Source organism: Aspergillus fijiensis, assembly GCF_003184825.1.
Source record: "Aspergillus fijiensis CBS 313.89 unplaced genomic scaffold BO72scaffold_43, whole genome shotgun sequence".
NCBI lineage: Eukaryota > Fungi > Ascomycota > Eurotiomycetes > Eurotiales > Aspergillaceae > Aspergillus > Aspergillus fijiensis.
Window position 1 is genome coordinate 152,022 of NW_024469019.1, and position 17,778 is coordinate 169,799.

At 50.1% G+C, this 17,778-nt stretch overlaps 6 protein-coding genes across 6 annotated transcripts in view; 3 read left to right on the forward strand and 3 right to left on the reverse strand.

The window, feature by feature from the left end:
- Positions 1–561: 561 nt before the first annotated feature.
- amcA (putative mitochondrial ornithine carrier protein AmcA/Ort1) lies at positions 562–2,026 on the reverse strand. Its single transcript, XM_040939509.1, has 2 exons — positions 1,564–2,026; positions 562–1,505 (listed from the first exon to the last, which is right to left on the reverse strand). The coding sequence occupies exons 1-2, from the start codon at positions 1,672–1,674 to the stop codon at positions 627–629; spliced, it is 990 nt and encodes a 329-aa protein (XP_040798941.1). The 5' UTR covers positions 1,675–2,026; the 3' UTR covers positions 562–626.
- A 225-nt stretch (positions 2,027–2,251) lies between these two features.
- BO72DRAFT_450211 (CGR1 family protein) lies at positions 2,252–3,158 on the forward strand. The gene is made up of 3 exons (XM_040945200.1): positions 2,252–2,345; positions 2,478–2,623; positions 2,687–3,158. Exons 1-3 carry the CDS (start codon positions 2,291–2,293, stop codon positions 2,825–2,827), a joined length of 342 nt encoding a protein of 113 aa, XP_040798942.1. The 5' UTR covers positions 2,252–2,290; the 3' UTR covers positions 2,828–3,158.
- Positions 3,159–3,496: 338 nt separating this feature from the next.
- On the forward strand, positions 3,497–4,838 carry BO72DRAFT_383524 (uncharacterized protein; the record flags this gene model as incomplete). Its single annotated transcript, XM_040941516.1, has 2 exons — positions 3,497–4,113; positions 4,169–4,838. 2 exons carry the CDS (start codon positions 3,497–3,499, stop codon positions 4,836–4,838), a joined length of 1,287 nt encoding a protein of 428 aa, XP_040798943.1.
- A 26-nt stretch (positions 4,839–4,864) lies between these two features.
- tma22 (putative RNA binding protein Tma22) lies at positions 4,865–6,002 on the reverse strand. Its single transcript, XM_040945201.1, has 4 exons — positions 5,822–6,002; positions 5,689–5,708; positions 5,494–5,581; positions 4,865–5,420 (listed from the first exon to the last, which is right to left on the reverse strand). Exons 1-4 carry the CDS (start codon positions 5,883–5,885, stop codon positions 5,008–5,010), a joined length of 585 nt encoding a protein of 194 aa, XP_040798944.1. The 5' UTR covers positions 5,886–6,002; the 3' UTR covers positions 4,865–5,007.
- A 5,054-nt stretch (positions 6,003–11,056) lies between these two features.
- Positions 11,057–12,728, forward strand: BO72DRAFT_383588 (protein phosphatase regulator REG1; the record flags this gene model as incomplete). Its single annotated transcript, XM_040941520.1, has 2 exons — positions 11,057–11,676; positions 11,738–12,728. 2 exons carry the CDS (start codon positions 11,057–11,059, stop codon positions 12,726–12,728), a joined length of 1,611 nt encoding a protein of 536 aa, XP_040798945.1.
- A 2,123-nt stretch (positions 12,729–14,851) lies between these two features.
- The window catches only part of BO72DRAFT_188350 (putative C6 transcription factor), a 3,620-nt gene continuing 693 nt past the window's right edge, over positions 14,852–17,778 (reverse strand). The window contains exon 2 of the mRNA XM_040939513.1: positions 14,852–17,606. Within this exon, the coding sequence (XP_040798946.1) occupies positions 15,012–17,606 (2,595 nt within the window). The 3' untranslated portion in view covers positions 14,852–15,011. The remainder of the gene's footprint in view (positions 17,607–17,778) is intronic.

Consider the following 17,778-nt stretch of genomic DNA (forward strand, 5'->3'; position numbering starts at 1 on the left):
TCAGGTACTGGTGGTAAACCAGACGGACGAGACGTGAGGCGAGAAGAGATAAGTTAACGCTGAATGCGGGAGAGGACCGAGGGTCACACGTCATGCTCTTTTTCTGGTCTTGCAGCCCCTCTCCGAAAATTTGCGCTAACTATCGCGGATCAACCAACAGCCCATTGAAAACCATGACAGCCATGACAGTAACCTTTCCGAGCTCGTTGACCATTCTACTCAATGTAACGTATAATCAGGATTGGTAATGACTCAACCACCATCATTGACTTCTAATTCTGGCATTCCAGAAAGAGCAAGCATTGATCCCAAAAATAATAGTTCTAATGAAGACTTTCTTTTCCTTCTTCCTCACCTTCCGCCTCTATCAATGCCAGATTGAGTTTTCTTTTTCGGAAAAGAAGACAGGAAAATCAGAAGAGAATGAGAAAACTGAGAAACGGGAAGATAAGAGTGAAGAAAGCAAGAAGAGAAGAAGGGAATCGGATATAGAATAAAAAAAAAGGTCTAGATCTAGAACATGAATATAGGTATCATACAACAATGCCAGAAAAGCTCAAGAAATCGCAAGAGTTACTCGAAAGAAAAAGGCAGGAGGACAAGGAGATTATAGAGTGACGACACGCTCAACCAAAATGGCTTCGTAAACCTTCGTATATCGTGAAGATAAAGGCTGAGCTGGGAGCAGACCGGGCGCAAGTGATACCGCAACCTCGATATAATCCCTTCACTCCCTGCTGTGCCCACAAGGCTCGGGCAACCCCCCAGAATGTTTGCCTTTCACCATTGTGCGCCAGGCGTGTGATATCTTCGGTTTGCATGCGTGACTTGATCGTATCAGCTGGATAGAACAAGAAATTGTAACTGACGCCAGCTGCTGCACCTGCGAGCATCTGCTGGGGTATGGGAACGCGATCGGACTCAAATGCGGCATCATCAGCCCGCTGAGAGGCTGCGCGGGATGAGCGGAAAAGCGCCATAACTCCTTCGTAGCTACCAAACCAAGCGGCGCCACCGCCGGTTTCGCGAATAAATGTCCCTAATTGTCCACGCCAGAAGCCCATAATACCATCGCGTCGGAACACAGATACAATGAGAGCCACAGGCCCCGGCGCTTTAGCGCCAGGGCCTGCCAAAGGTACTTGCATCTTGCATTTGATCAGCTCCACCGGGGTAAGTGCGAGAGAGGTTATTGACCCAGAAGCAGCACCGCAGAGAACCAACGCTGGGAAGGGTAGCGCATCTGCCGGGGCGTAAAACGTGGCGCGAAGTATATCCTGGACGAGGCGGTAGCTGAAGAAGAGGCAGCTGTTTTCTACAGCCGCCCCGACCATAGGGGCGCTGATCCCTCGGTAGAGCCCACGCACACCATCGACTTGGAACGACTGACGGAAGCAATCCAGGGGACCGGTGTATTTTAGAGGAAGATGATCCGGCTGGGACTGGAGTCGTACTTTGACGGTATCAAAAGGGTATTCGATTACCTTCCCTACCATTCCCGCAGTCTGACGGAGCGTCAGTGGTTTCCAGCTCAACACTGAGCGATACAGCGAGGCGACTCACAGATCCGAACAGAATATCTTTGAAAGCTTCGAAGCCCTGATTGGGCGGGAGTGAAGGGAGTTCCATCGACATCTCATTCTTTAGTGCTATCGCATTCTCTGCAGCCGCCATAGGGGAAAAGATAGTCAAGAATTGGAGAGGAGATGAGGTAAGGTAGGCAGCAAAGACAGGACAGGAATTTAAGCTGTTAAGAGAACATGGTAGGTATAGAAAGTGGTTCGGTCTAAAGGGCCAAGCGAGTATTTAAAGAGGAGGGCCTGATCCGAAGAGGGGCGGTGTGTCGGGGAGGGGTGGTGTCAGTGAGATGCCCGAACCATGCGCGATAAATTCAGGAAAGAGCGAGCATCGCTTGAAAAGCTGGAAGCAGATGAGCCCAAAGGCCGAGAGGTCACATATAGTGGGGGGCCAAAGAGGAAGACGGTTGGTTGCGATGTTTCAATTAGCTTGCCAACCAAGTGATTCTTAGGAAACGAGGTGGGACAAATCCCTCATCCTCGGAGCCACAAGTGCCAGACGCGGGTTCGGATACTCACTTCCACCGAGATCCGGTTATCTGATCGGTCTAAGATAACTTTTTCCTCAAAATCAGACAACCGGAAGAATAAGAGGGAAAGGCAGCGGAGAACTGCTAATAATACATATCACTCCTTCTTCCCCATTCTCAGCATCTATCTCGCTTTGGTGGCAGATTCAATTCCCATTCCCACCCTCCTCACCTGGTCTGACCATGTCGTCCTCCTCGGCTTCAGTCCCTCCGTCCGTTAAGGGCATGCGGAAGAATGGTATTAATTTGCTTTCCCCACTTTTTACCTGTTTTTCTCTTTTTTTTTTTCCTTTCTGACATTTTGTTTCTTCCCCTCCCCCCTCCTGAAAAAATGACTGGAGCTAATGAGTCGTACTTCTCGGACCCGCAGGAAAAAATTGGCACGACTCCAAGAAGCCCTTTCGCCCTACGGCGGGTATGACCTCCTATGCGAAGCGCCTGGAAACCCGCAAACACCAAGAGGCCGTCAAAGAGCACGAAAGGGAACTTAAGGAAGAGAAAGAGGCTGAGCGGAAGGTAGGGCAGACTTGCAATTCATTCCACCCCTAGGTAGCGTAGGTAGACTGACAACACAACCAGGCCCATATCCAGCGAATTAAGGATCGCAGAGCCGCCAAGGAAGAGAAAGAGCGCTATGAAAAGATGGCCGAGAAGATGCATCGTAAACGTGTTGAGCGCTTGAAGCGCCGTGAAAAGCGCAATAAATTGTTGAATTCTTGATGCTGCCTAGAGCTTGGTCGACCCTGGACAGTTCAGTGTATGCTGTCGCGGTTGAACTGTTTCTTGCTGTTTGCTAGCTGCACTGGATGCATGGCGGTTACCTACCAGCTGTTCGAAATTTGCCTTTTCTTCCTATTCCTACACGCAGAAATCGCCTTCCTCTCATTTGCGCTGAGCTTTCGGAAGATAATGTGGCGATAGGCGGCCTCTTTTCACATTCTTCAATTTTCTCACGGGACAAAAATGGATCATGGCGACCTTGGAGTTGGGGGTTCTGGATACTGGTTTTTAAATTTACTCATACGGAAGCAAGAAACATCTTTACATAGGATCCTCCAAGACTTCATGCTATACCAAAGTAGTTGTAAAGCCACATGGGCTCGGAGACGGAGTCGGGCGTTTCAAGTCATGCCGATCGTGCTGTATGTACTGTACCAGTACGGAGTACGTAGTCTAAAGAATCTAGGGGGGAGGAGGATATCAATCGGTCAACGCTTGGCGCCTGATGTCGAGTCCGCCATCTCAATCGAATGGCTTTGACCAGCAGCACAGCTGATGGGCATTGAAACAAGTAGTTCTTCTCTTTTATTGCACCAAACTATCCGCTTTACGGATCAAGGGCTTTGCTGAGTCCGAACGGAGGCCTCGATGAGCTTGTCCTCGCCTGGCATGGTATCTTCTACGACTCCCGAGGGCTCCGTCCCTCATCCACCGGCCACCCATGGTTTTGGCGTGGTCGTCACCCAGAAACCGCCTAGTACTTCACTGGACCAGCAGCTGGCCAGCACAAGCTATGATCAAACCCAATTTATCACCGATAGCCATGGTCATGAAGACAATCTGCAACTTGCCAACATCGTCAGCCTGTCCGAAGAGAAACAGCAGCACCGTCATCTGGCCATCGACGTTCCCAGCTTAGACCGAGTTCTGTCCAAATCACGCCACCGTCACAAGCATAAGCGTAACAAAGCTGGCGACGGTCGTTTCCCACGGAGAAAGAATCAGTCTACGACATCTACCACTGCCAGGGGTCTGCTGCCGACGTGGCCCGGGATGAGGGACAAAGACAACGATGAAGAGAATGGTCTCCTCCGTCCGATCACACGTCGAACGACACGGTCGCGCTGGGGATCAGAGTCTACCACGGGATTGACTGACGGGAGTCGGAGGGAGAGCTTACTCGAGGGAATCGATACAAACACAAAACTTGGCCCGGTCGCACGTCAAGAGATCCGGTCGTTAGAGGACCTGGAGCAAGTGAAAAGTCGACGGAAATATGGCGAAGAGTGAGTTCCGACCGCTGTATCGTGAACCGGGCTTGGTATGACTGATGCACACCAGGTATTTGAGGTCCGCTTTGTCACTTATCGGAATATTGGCTACAGACATCACGCGCCGTCTGGATTACACGTACTATAACCTTTTAGAGAATGTGGCAGCCCTGAATGCTACGGTATCATCTTTCCAGGAACTGCTCAGCTCTACATCAAGTCTCTTTGTCGATTTCCAGCGAGAAACGTCGAGTCTCGACCAAGAGATCCGAAAACAGGTCGGAGAGCTTCAAGAATTCCAGCCACAGATCAGAAAGATAGAAGCTTTAGAAGATCGCATGAAGATAGGGCGGACGAAAGCTCAGAAACTCAATGATCGACTTGAGAACATGCGGAATGAGATCGATCGCTGGGAGAAGAAAGAGATGGAATGGCAAGACCGCGTGAATCGAAGGCTCCGTATGTTCTGGACCTTTGCAGTAGCGGGTGTACTTGCAGTGCTTCTGGCCATTGCCACACAGGACAGGAGCATGATAACATCCTCGGCCATTTCCAACAACATGCGTGCAGGCACGGCAACGTTGGATCATAGTGTATCACTGCGGGACGAGGGCAATCACGAATCTCAAGGAGGAAACACTCACACGTGGATCAAGCAGCCAATTGATGCCCTATATCAGGGATCCGGGAGTTCGAAGCCTACTGGTGACGACCCTCTGAATTTTTCTGTTTCTGAATAATTTACAAGTGCGGCTTCTTGTCTGTGCTCTCTGAAGGTCAAGGTCGGCCTCGACTCCATTGCATTACTATTGGCTTTTGCGTGTGATACCCAGTTGCATCCAAGCATCCGATTTAGTACGTTAAGCGTTTAGTCTGCCGTTATATAATAGGTCATCGAAAGACAATAAATCAGCTGCTCGACTTCTTTTTCTTGTCTTCAATAAGCTCAATGTTGACCTCAGGGATTTCCTTGGCATAAAACTCCAACAACCATTCTTTCACGTCTTCACTGACATCACCCTGAACAGTGATCTCCTCGGTGCCTCCAGCAGAGCGAGTCATGGAGGAGCCAGTCGCAAATTTCTTGCCCAGCTCTTTGGCGAGCTTCTTGTTCTCCAATCCGTAAATGTCCAAGCCCGTGATGACGGTGACATGTTTGCGCTTGTTACGTTCAACGCGTTTGATCTGTACCTTGGAAGCAGCCTTTCGCTCTGCATCGCGTGCCTCTGCGGCGGCAGCCTTTGCCTCCTTTTTAGCCGCATCCTTAGCAGCACGCTCCTGGGCAGACACCGAAAGTGAAGATAACTTGGAAGTCAGAGCCTCTGCAACCCCATATCAGAGTCAGCTGCGGGAGTTCCAAGATCTGCCACAATGATCTGAACAGAGCGGACGAACCTTCAGAATAGAGCTGCTGATATGCGTCCGGGTGCGTGTCCTTCAGCCAGTCTTCGCACTTTTTCGCCGTTCCGCCGAATTCGCAATACTAGAGATCCACGAGTCAACCACTTATCTTCGAAGAAGTCGTTCGATTTGAGATGTTGCCGATAATAACATGCTCTGGGGAAAAAAAGGCTGGAATGAGGGCCATACTTCTACAGGCAGTGTACAGACTGCACATGCAAAACACACAATGCGTTAGCCTTTTCAATTTAAGGGCCAGGGTAGCGAGAAATGGTTTTCCTCCCATTGCAGAAGCTCGAGTTCGAGATGGGCCTTCACTCACCTCCACAGTACAGGACGTGCTTTGCCTGATTTTCCACCGGACGAGATTGCTCGACGTCCGCCATTTTCTGACCCAATGACCTTGTTGTATATGGTTTATGGAATGACGGTCAATCGATCCAGAGAGTGATTATGTTTTAAAACACTAGAATTCGTCGAATTCGGAAGTCCTGTTATCACCGACTGCACTTTTAGTTTATCGAGATGGCGCGGGGTCGGTACTGCAGCCACCCCACTAACCACTTCGGGGAAGCGCTGTGATAATGGTCACGTGATAATATATGCCAGCGCAGGCATAATCGGCTGGACAGGCATGATTAAGGATTATAAGAGACCGGAAGAAACATGCTGAGGCGATGGTACTTCTGGTTGCAAGATAAAACCCGCTCAGGTTCGAGTATAACGAGCTAGGAGAACAATCATGAAAGAACTAAAAGTATAAAGTGACGTTTCTATCTGATTCTAGTTCATACTCGTGAGGTTTTTTAAGTATGTATACTTTATAGAAAGTAAGCTTGCTCTCTTTGCCTTCTTATACCCTCTCTGTGTTACGCGAGACCCGATGATTTTGAAGTGAGACGTCGACTATCCGCTGCTGACACCCGTGGCTCCAACGGGATTGTGGCTGGGAGAGTCTTCCAAGAACCCTCAATACAATAGTCACCAAGCAGAGGAGCTAGTAGGCAGAGGGAAGTGGTGGCAGTGAGACAGAAAAATTAGAAGCAATGGTGCAAACTCCCGGAGGCCCGAGACAGGCGAATAGGGGCCAAGCAGAACGCAAGGAAGCCCTTTCTGCAGTACCCGACGCCTTCAGTCCCAAGCCAATCATGAATAACGCTTCGAACAAGAGCCAGATGTGCTACCTCAAGCGGAAAAGTGAAGCCTACCACCTCAGGCACTAATAGGCACAATCCCAATTCCGGGGAATCCTACCGAGCTGGCCAGAGCAACGCTATGCACCCTTCGATTGATAGACTGATCGTCAATCGGAATGACGAGGAGATCAATCCTCGACCCATAGTACCCCCAAAGCCTATTCGGGGCAAAGTGGCCGGAGGTTGTCAATATCGCAAGTGGCTGTCGGGATTGCCTCATAGGAGCCGACGGCTGGTTCCTCGTCTACAATACGAGCATGCTTCCGCTAGAGGTATACTGAAATCGGTCTCTTCCCAAAACCAGCCTTCTTCCCAGGACAGACTCGCTTTGGTAGGGCTAAATTCACGCACGGATCACGAAGCTTCCCCTTTGTACATTCACACGACTCTTGAAGAGTATTGCCTGGCAAGGGGCCTGCGCTTTCCGATAGCAAACAAAGCAAGTCGATAAGGTGGCCTTACATGTAGTTGAGTGACATAGGTTTCACAGCCTAGAATGTGTAACTATCAAATGATGAGTGCGGTTTCTACTTGTGAAACAGATTTCCATGCAGCATGTTAAGAGGTCAAGGCCGCTCCGGTCTTGATGTATAATATGTAACCTGGGTGCCTGTGTTTTTGTATCTCATCCCTTCCATTCGGATCTATTTTTCTTATTTTTTGCTCTTGGGTCTCGAGCAAATGTGTTTCAGCACCTGTATAAAGCACGCGTGAGACTAGTATGCTTGCATTTGCCTCCGATTCATGATGGGAATAGAAACCCTTAAGTTTTGCGAATCAAAGCGAACCTAGTTTCGTTGAAAAGACAAGAGCCCCTCTCATCAGACAAGGGGAGTACAGGGCATTGCCGCGTTGGATTTTGCCCCTCAACAGACACCAGTCGAGCGCAGCTAATGGCCCTGGTTCGAGCCAGGGATGATATAGCGACGAGATCAGAGCGATGAGCAGTCCTTTAGCTAGTCGACCTCGAGACACATCAATCACAGCTCCTAGGGAACCCGGGCTTAGAGATGAATCGTCTAACTACAATACCTGGTATAGGCACGTTGCCTTTTCTAAGCAACGATCTTGTAAGCAATCGATATCGCTGTTATTCTTATATCCTTAACAAAGATTCATGATGATTGACATACATCCTTGAGGAGAAACAACTCGCTTGGCTGGGTGGTTCGAGACCGTATCGGGAACATTGGTGCCTGCACAGGGTGTTTCGTTGCACTCGAGCTGTCACCGATTCGGCATTCTGTTCATGGTGCTCTACGGAGTGGAAAAAGACCCATTGCATGGGAGTCATAAGCTGATAACCTTGGAATGGAAAGCAAAGGGAAGCTCAGTTGCATGTACTGTAAGTACTAACTTAGTCAATTGCCTTGCGGACCGGGCCCCGGTTTCTGGCTTTCTTATCATGGAAGCCCATCGACCAAAGAGAAGCGTAGGATAGGCCCTCGTGGGAATGATTGGATTATCGGAAGGTCTCTGCACAAGGTTTTCCCGACCTTGGAAAGTCTCCACTGTCCCGAGTCCCCGCCAGCCGTTTACTGACGTGCATCGAGCCGCCCGATGGATCTTGAGAACTATACCATACTTAACCCTCAGGTGCTTGCTCCCCTTTTTCTTTGTTGGTGATTTGGTCTAGATTTCACATCATGACCCTTCTGGGGTGGTAAATTTCCCCCGGGGTGAGGGATAATTGCGGACAAATCAGATTTGACTCAGCCTGTGGTGCTTAGGTATCAACGCGCACCATTTTATATGTGTACCCTCGAGAGGCTTGGAAGCCCTATTGTCACCAACCGTTGACTGATTGCGCCTTTTTATTTCTTTGTGCATCATAATGCTAATATTACCTAAGTCGAGTAGTTACAGCGTTGTACATATACTTCGTTCAGAAAGTGGATGAGTCTAGATTGATCCTGTTGAGAAAGTGGTTCCAGTTGCCAATGCGCTTGGACCGTTGAATAGATTAAGATGCAGCCAAGGTACAGTACAACTTGGAGGGGGCAATCACTATTGATAAGTTACAGTCGAGAGGGGCAAAAGAGCGGGAGGGAGAGGAGAACTCGTCTGTATCTTTGGCTAGTACTGAGTAGTATTGTACTGTACTACGAGAAGTAGACTACCTAGACCACTCGAGTGCTATGGACGAAGCACGGAGTACTGCACAGCACCTATCGCTCGTTCTATTCCAATCCGAATAGCTCGGATCGATTGCGGCGGGATTCGGACTGTCAGTCTTACTGTAACTACCCGCACTTGTACTTAGTTATCACTAGCTCGTTGGCAGCAACCCTGCGGGGAGAAAATCCGTGCCATGCTCGGGACATCCACAAGGTACGGATGTATATGTAGTTATTGTATCCTACAACAACTAAGCAAGGGGACGTATCGAGACGCAAAGAAACATGAATTTTGTCTGAAGAATCTCTCTCTCTCTCTCTTCGTGTGTGTGTGTGTGTGTGTGTGTGTGTTTGTCTATTCACCGTTTGTAGAGGGGAAAAGGTACTGTACCTACATAAAACTAACTGAGGTAGGTCCAATCCGACTGAAGTACCCATACGTACCAAACTAGACGCACCCCCGCCTTTCTGGGCGATCATCCAATTTGGGAGATGTATTGTACATGAGTGACTGCCTAGAGTTTTCATTCCGAACGGATTGACCAACCTGAGTCTCTGTGATTACAGTGGTGAAGCACTCTGTAGTATAGGTAAGTAGTAAGAGGTAACTTATTCATAGTAGATTCGTTGAAAACCCAGTGCTGGAAGTACAGGTAGTACTAAGTTACAGTGTACCTCTGTCTAGACCCTCCCTGAAGCATCTAAAATCAATGAGTCAGCGACAGTTTCCCCTCTTTCCGCTCTAGAAGAGTCTCCGGAGTCTCTCCACCCCCAAGAAGTTACACCAACGGTAGAGAGAACTAGGTTACAACAAGCCTAGTGTCGCAGCTTGATCTCCACCCGCGCCCGGTTTTTCTATCTTGATTCTTGACGGAGACTAAACCGGTGGCAATTGAACTTATCCTATGTACGTATGTACGTACGTACAAGTACGGAGTACCTTCAAGGTATTTACTTGTACTTAGTGCTACTCGTATGTACGTACTCCGTACTCCGTACTATGTATGAGCATGTAGTATTTGCCCTCCTCCAAGTCCAAATGCAGCAGGCGGTCGATTTTTTTTCTCTATTCTTTTTTTTTCTAGGGGGGCCTTCTTTTCTTCGAGATTACGGAGATTATGTCTGAACTTCTGCCAGGATTCCTTCTAAGTTCTAAGTTACGAGTAACTCTTAAGACTGCATGTTAACTAGCCTCTAGGATTAGCAACAAACTGACTAATGTTTTTCCTGCTAACTAACTACTAGGTAGTTACCTAGTATGACACTTCGTACCTCTTTTAGTTTCCCTTGTTAACGGATCCACCACTCGCACTTCACCCTGCGTCCATCCCTTCCAACCCACGCGTCAACGTCAATCTCATCAGCACTGAGCCGAGTCTTTCCATCCTTCGCTCTTTCCGCAGACCCCATCAAAGACAACAGTCACTCAAGTCGGTCTCGACCACGTCTAGTCCTCTATCAATTGCCCCGCCCTCTGTCATTGAGCTAAAAGCCAATGAGCAGTTTCAAAAAAAGACTGACACAGAGAATAATATCTCCCAACACGAGATCCCAGAATAACTGATCGCGAATGAACGCCCTTTTGATGCCACCCCGATCTCCACCCGCCGCCACTACTATCAAGTGCGGGAGCTTTGTCTCTTCCCGGTTTCCCGTTATTCTCCTCTCCTAACGTTATTTTACGCGTTACCTCTTCCTGTGCTTCTATCCTATCTACTACTTACTCCTCCACTGCGGTTGCTGCTCCCCCTCCTCGCCCCCGGCCTTTTCCACACTGTTCGCCCCCCTCCCTCCTTCAATCTAGATCCTTTCCCACTACCTCACTTACTTTCTTCTCCGATCCTCCGTGCGACCGATTCTTCCACAATCCCTGACCAGCGCTCTTCGGTCGGTTCCAAGTCTGTTCACCCAGCGGGGAGCTGGAACAGCCATTCCGTCCTCTCTTCGGACTCTCTAGCTCGTTCTTCGACCCGCGGTATAAGATTGACTCGTCCCGTATATACTGCCCTCCACCATTGACCATATTTTTGCGCCATGATCTCAGCCCTTCGTCGCTTTCGCTAGATCCGAGGCTGTTCGCTTTGCCTGCAGACTCTTTGTAGTTCTCACTGTCAGGTCTTTTTTTCGTCGTCGGCTTGTGTCTAGTATCGCTCGCTCCTCACATCACTTGCACCAACCTTCTCGCCTCTCACAAGCTCGCTAGTCCATTAATCCTCCATTGACGTGAATGATCTTATTGCAAAGATGACTGCCGTTCTTCCCGCCTCCCGAGAGGAGCACTCCCGCTTCTCTCCAGATTCTTTTCGGTCCCCTATCACTCAGACCTACTTCATCGAGGAGCCAGAGATCGCTACCGCCAAGTCTGCTGTTCATGGCTTTCATTCAAGAGCCTATGCCAATCCGATCGGATCGATGCACCCTCGCGACCCACCCTCTCCGGATCTTGCACTCTCTGCTGCGGACCATTTCTCGTCGACAGCCACCGCCTTCAGCAGTTTGTCTTTGAATGTGGGTGACGACCAGGATGACAGTGAATTGATACTACCATCGTATGATTCTCACCAGTTCATTCCAAAAGAACCGGAAGCTCTCAGTGAAATATCAGTAGACTCATCGGCGGACCTTCAGCGGTGGAGAGCGCAGACACCAGCTGCCGACGACAGTTCAATCGAAGATGAGCCGTCGAGACATGTTGATTATTTATCCCACGAGTGGCGGCAGGAGGACATATGGGCCTCGTGGCGGTATGTGGTCGCCCGGCGAAGCGCCTATGATAACGGAGTGAGGTTGGAGAATGCGTCATGGCGAACATGGGGCAAGCTGAAGATGAATTTGGGCACGGTATCCCCAGAGACTCTAAATTGGTTGGTTCTCTCATCTCGCCCTCTTTTTTTGATCGACAGACATCCTAAGAACTTTGTCTAGGCTTAAGGACTGTGACGTGACATGGCTGTATGGCCCGTTGAAAACATGCGATAGACGAGAACCGACATTGGATGACTCCCCACCTCCAAGTCGATTTGCAACGCCGACTCTTTATCCGGATAGGAAGCCGATTTTGAAAAAGAGAACAGCATCTGAAACCATCCTCCAACGCTCTCTATCCCAGCATACTCTCCTGCAGCACGCAGGGGCTATTCTGAAAGCACAGGAGGCGGAGACGAATCGAAGTCGGCCATATCTCCAGCGCTGCCCCTCGGACCTTGAGCAGGTGCCAAACCAATTGGCCGCTACTCTTGTTCCAGTGTCCATCCGTGGAACTACAACCGAGACAACGTCGTCAGGCATTGGGTCACCCAGTGAAAAACGACATATCCATTTCAACAATGAGGTAGTGCAATGTATTGCTGTAGAAGCAAAGGAGGAAGACGATGAAGAGCAGAGGGCTTGCGATGACTCTTTGTCGGACGATGGTGTCGTGATGATGAAACAGATTCATCCTAACATAGGACGGAGCGATCGGGGCACACCCCGTGGTAGTATTAGTGGCGATAACAAAACCATTGCTCCGCTTCCCTCGACAACGTTGAAATATCGTGGAGACACCCCCGAGCCTCCGGCAGGCTCGATAATGGACCGCTGGTCCTACTATTTTTCTTCCTCGACTCCATTGGAACAGACTACTCGACCTTCTACTTCCGCCAACTTCCTCTTGGACGACGACGGCGGCGATTATACCTTTGAGTGGGACTCAAATCTGGGATCCCAGGAACCATCCCATCACAGCCGTCCCTGGTTCGTCAATCCAGAAGATGACGAAGAGCTTGGTCACTACTTCGGCTCGACGTCCACGGGGTCCACCCCCACCGAAGACGAGGAAAACTCAAATGGCAGCGTCCTTGAGCGCTTTATCGATACAATGAATACAGCCAAAGACATCGCTCACGTGATATGGAATGTGGGCTGGCGACGGTGATCCCGCTCTACTTTCCTAATGCACCACCTGAAAGCACCTTCCAGCCGGAAGAAGAACATCTCTTATTTGCATTTACTTATACACTATACGAATGGCAAGATAGGCCGAGGCGTTCCGGGTTATGATGACGTTCCTGCGCTGTCCTTTTTTTGCATCCGCCAAGGGTAAAAGAGGCGGGGTTCCATTCATCTGGTTATGATACTGAGCTGGGTTTATGAAAAGCTCCGTGACTGGAGGTATGTGGGGGAGTTCAGGCATCTTATTTTCAGTCTGGCGTGTTTAATGGGGCGGAAGTCTTCAGCATGGAGAGCTCGATGTATATCGGCGGTAATGACAATGAGTATATCTTGAATAATCAAGAAGTGATAATGAGCCCAATGGGACCCCAGTATGCGAATGCAACGTTTGATCACAAACTGCTGCCTTGAGGAAGAGTAACAGGTGGGTATCTGTGATTCATTATTATGCTCTACTACTGTACACGTCGGGCACACCACCGAGCAACGAACTGGCAATGATTCCCACATCCATGTCTCCAACCGTGGCTTTGCACAACCAATCATTTACCCAAGGCAACCGAGCATCAATCAGAACACACCACGATTCTTCGATGACCGGTGTCATTAGCCTGTCAGCTAGCCAGTCGGAGATGGGTCGTCTCCACCGTCAGCCCAGGGGGTGAGATAAGAAGCAGTTCGCGACAATCACACCAGCCTGAGGCGACTATCAAGGGCGACGGACTTCCTGTACAGTCCCATGTATGCTATATGTAGGCAATGTCTGCACGGAAGGGGCAGATAACTCCAACTCCAGGTTTACACCATCCATTTGATGGCAGAGCGGGATCAAATCGAGCAGCGCTGACGGGGTTGGGATCTCAACCCGAGGCAATCACCGTCCTTATTGCGTAGGTCAATAGTCTAGAACAAACCTATAATTGGGAAAGCAACTCGACAGACCCTTGAGGCCAGCTACGTACCTTACTCCAGTGTCTTGGGAGTACTGTACAGTACAGTAGGTAATTAAGTTAGTGAAGTGACTTCGACGTGAATCGCAGGTCCGCAGTATATTCTCCTTAGATAACGTATCCCCGGTACTGTGTACCCGTCCATGAGATTGCGACGATAAGACTAGGTGCTATTCCTTCATCCTTCGGAGTTCCAAGCAACACGGCCCAAGTTTTCAAACCGAAGAACAAGATCAGACGCTAATGATTGGGCTGAGGAGTTTCCCGACGACGTAAGAGAGGGGGAAAAAACCTAGAGATGAAGCTCATGCCGATACAGGGGGGAGGGGGAAAGTGAGGAGATGAACTTATGGGCAAGGGTACCTAGCTAGGCTCTCACCTAGTAGGTAGGTTAGGTAGGTGGTAACCAAGAAGAAGAAGCGTAATGATATCAATTCCTGGCATCTGGACTGGATCTCTGCAGATCGCCCCGGGTGGTTATCGCATTGGGAGCGAAGAGTGGCATCCCTTTTTGGGGGTACTTATTCTGAGTGCCAATTGAGACGGGGGAGAAGGGGTTTCGGGAGAAAGTGGGGGAGGGGGGAAGGAGGAGAAAACTATACCTGGATACTGTATCTATCTGGGTTTGGTATTGACAGCTCATCATTTATGCCTCAAGGTTCAATTGACCAATGGCACACCACACGCACTGCGGGCATCTGCGTACCTAGTACTGATACTCATAGAAGCGGAATAATCTAGATAAGGCAGAGAGGTACCCGACCAGTTACTCTACATTCAAGTGAATCTCAGACCAGGTGGGAAAGCTCTCCCCGATGGTCTCAGAGCAAACAGCATCGACATCTCCTGCCTGCATGAATGCTTGACCGAGCCAATCAATGTCATACCAATCAATACCTACACCTGTCCTTTTGTCAAGTACCACCTGCCTTTGCATGTTCTCCAGGAGTATGAGAATGTATAATAGGTATAGCAATAATGTGGAGAATTGTGTCATAATGGTACATCAACCACCAACGGAAAGTGTTGCCTGTTAACACCATATCACCACCCTGGAATTTACGGAACTACCAGATAATGAGTCTATCTCAGCAAGAGAACAAATGAGACATTATACCAGTAGTGCGCTTTCATTGGGTATCTAAATAGAACAAGATAACAAAGAGATGAGTGCGCGGCACTAGGTGACCCATCTCACGGCGGCGTCTGATGATGCTAATGGTAATACAAGCCATGAAGCAACACTACCAACAGAACCCGACAGAGACTCCTGAGGCATATCTTTTCCAAGGGACGCCAGTCGGCTGTTTCCCCAACTAACCCTCCATTGTGTCCTCCATCGGTTCTTGGAATGTTTCCGGGAAAAAGCCTGGAGGTGGCCATATGTCCGCAATTGAGGGCGGATGGACCAAGGGTTGAGACCCAGCAAGGCGATCCGGATCATGACAGAACGCCTGAAACGTGCTGTCATCGATAAAACCAAAATCCTTCAATGCCGCCTCGCGACTGGTCGCCCATTCTGTGGTATCGAGGTAAGCAAGATCTCGGAAAATGGCATCGATATCGCCTGTTGACCCGAGGTGAGGTTCAGCAGGATTAGTGGTTCGAGAATCTCGAGAGTCCATATGTTCGCTCCGGGGAACGGAACGATCGCTTGGTGCTCCGGATATACCAGGCATCAAGGACGCCGAGACGGAGGAATCAGGAGTTGTCGGATGTGAATGTGGTGCTCGTGCCAGAGCCGCACTCAGCCCATTCGCAGGGCTAGACTTGTCCATATTGACCGCTGCCCTTCCTGTTGGGGCTTGAAACGACGCATCCATCACCGATAGATCTGCATTTTCCATGACTGTATCCTTTGGCGTCATGTACTGTCCGTCTACTGGAATGCTGATACCCGTGATGGACGTTGCGTAACCAGGGTCACGCAAATCAGAAACATTTCTGCGCGTTTGGGCGCCTAGAGAAGCTTCTCCAGGTAAGGCTTGATACCCAACTGACGAAGTAGGTATAGGCGCAGGTGTGAACGGATTACTGGTTACTCCGTGTGCTAATCGTGGAGCACCCTCGGCTTCAACACCCCGGAAAGACGCCATTGGGGTTCCAGGGAGCTCTTTGGAACGGTTCCAATGGTCGATAGTAGTACACAATGAGCGGTAGACAGGCCAAGTAGTGCCCAGTATAGTCGTTCGCTCCACCAATGCTTCCGCCCATTGTGCAAACGGGAACATGTCTGATTCGATCTTATTGCGTAAGACGAAAGCTTGCTCGGCTATCGTCCGTAGGGACAGTTCGAATAGAGGCGGCAAACCGCAGAGGTGGAAATTTTCTAGATGCTGAGTGATGATAGGAAGAGCCCGGTAGAGAAGCTTCTTCGCCCCTTCTACAGCTGGACGTTGAGACCGAGGTAACCCGAGCTCTTGAGGAGCAATGTGGAGATAAAGCCAGAGAAGAGTAGCAACATAAGTCAGTGCCAGATAACTCTGGTGGGGAAGTAAAGAGGAATGTCGTTCCGGATAGATGCTTTCGGGACCAATTAAGCGGCATCCAAGTGGCAGACGATCATCCCACTGCTTGAGTTCGAGAACCAGCTGCTGAGAGAAGAGCGGAGCGCCCGAGCCCGGCGAAAAGTCGCGAGCGATCTTGTTCAGCACGCTAGCTAATTCGACCAGTCGATTGAAACAACTCAAAGCGAGGAGGGGGCCGCGACGCGGACTCTTACCCTGCCCGACTGTTGTGGGGGGCAACACGTCTGCCCATGAATTCCATTCTTCCAGGCCATCCTCCTCCAATAAACCCACCGTGTTAAGATCCCGAGGATGCATGGAAGGTCGCCTCGACATGCGGAACGACAGCAAAGAGTCTACGACAAAACAACCAAGGAACACGGCCTTGCCCTGCCGCAATTCGTCAGAGCGTCGCACATCTGCGAAGACACCCAAGTCCAGGGAGATCGCCATCCGAACTGCTTGACCCCCCAACAACCAAGCAGCCGTCCAATCTTCCAATCCCATATTGACCAGGGTGAGCAAAAGCAGTGCCTGCACATGTCCAAGTTCATAACGTTCAGTCTCAGTCGGAATCAAGGAACGAGCAACCGAATAATACTCCTTTGTCTGGGCAAGCACTCCTGAAGGCCCGTCCGGCGGGTTGATCCGGGATTGCGAGATGGTATAACTAAGCAAGGCCCACAGGGCAGCATGGTCACCCGAACCGGGGGCCATTTTCGCCACGGAAACGGGCGCACCTGCGTACAAGTAGGAAGCACGAAGAATGTTGTGCTTGGCAACAATAGGAAACCACGAGTGAGTCACGGCAAAATAGATGTCCAGGAGCTGCGATGTCTGTGGCGGCAATTGCAGCGCCTGCGTCCCGTTTTTGGTCTGCGACGGCGGTTGAGTTTCAGGTGGTAATGACAGCCTGGGTCGCTTTGCTTGAGAGAAATTGGAGGGCCCAACTACACGCGGATTGTCGAGCGACTGGACAGTCGAGCTCCGATCGATTCGAAATCCCCATTCTGGCCCCCCGCCGGTTGAGTCGTCCTTGTGATCTTCTCGAGGTCGTTTTCCCGAGGGGTGAGGCGATGGATCGGAATTCGACAGCATCTTCTCGAGCGCGCTGTAGAGTCGACTCGTCTTCCATGATTCGTGTAAGGACTCAGAGGTGCTATCGTCAGTCCAGAGTGACATGAGCTTGTTTCTCCGATACGCTGATTCAGCTGTAGTGCCCAATAGAGCTAGCATGGTGTCTTCGAAGCCTTCAATGTTGCAGATCGACAGGGCCCACAGCTTCTCCAGCCCGCGGACATATCCTTCCGGTAAGCCGCGCTTCTTTGCGTGAGGATCATAGGAACAGGTCTGGCCGGAGGCCTGACAGGCCGAACAAGCCGGACGGAGCCCGTCACATTTGTCCTATAGCAGAAGGTCGTGTCAATATGAATCGGTGACTCTTTATAGACGGGGGGTGCTAATCAATGGCAGCGACGTGTGGGGAGTGGTTGACAAGGGGAGTGGTTGACAAGGGGAGTGGTTGACAAGGGGAGTGGTTGACAAGGGGAGTGGTTGACAAGGGGAGTGGTTGACA

Coding starts and splice junctions, on each gene's coding strand:
- BO72DRAFT_450211 (XM_040945200.1), top strand. CDS start 2,291: ATGTCGTCCTCCTCGGCTTCAGTCCCTCCGTCCGTTAAGGGCATGCGG. Junction 2,346..2,477: donor TAAGGGCATGCGGAAGAATG/GTATTAATTTGC, acceptor TCGGACCCGCAG/GAAAAAATTGGCACGACTCC. Junction 2,624..2,686: donor AGAAAGAGGCTGAGCGGAAG/GTAGGGCAGACT, acceptor CAACACAACCAG/GCCCATATCCAGCGAATTAA.
- tma22 (XM_040945201.1), bottom strand. CDS start 5,885: ATGGCGGACGTCGAGCAATCTCGTCCGGTGGAAAATCAGGCAAAGCAC. Junction 5,709..5,821: donor GCACGTCCTGTACTGTGGAG/GTGAGTGAAGGC, acceptor TTGCATGTGCAG/TCTGTACACTGCCTGTAGAA. Junction 5,421..5,493: donor TCAGCAGCTCTATTCTGAAG/GTTCGTCCGCTC, acceptor ATGGGGTTGCAG/AGGCTCTGACTTCCAAGTTA.
- amcA (XM_040939509.1), bottom strand. CDS start 1,674: ATGGCGGCTGCAGAGAATGCGATAGCACTAAAGAATGAGATGTCGATG. Junction 1,506..1,563: donor AAGATATTCTGTTCGGATCT/GTGAGTCGCCTC, acceptor ACGCTCCGTCAG/ACTGCGGGAATGGTAGGGAA.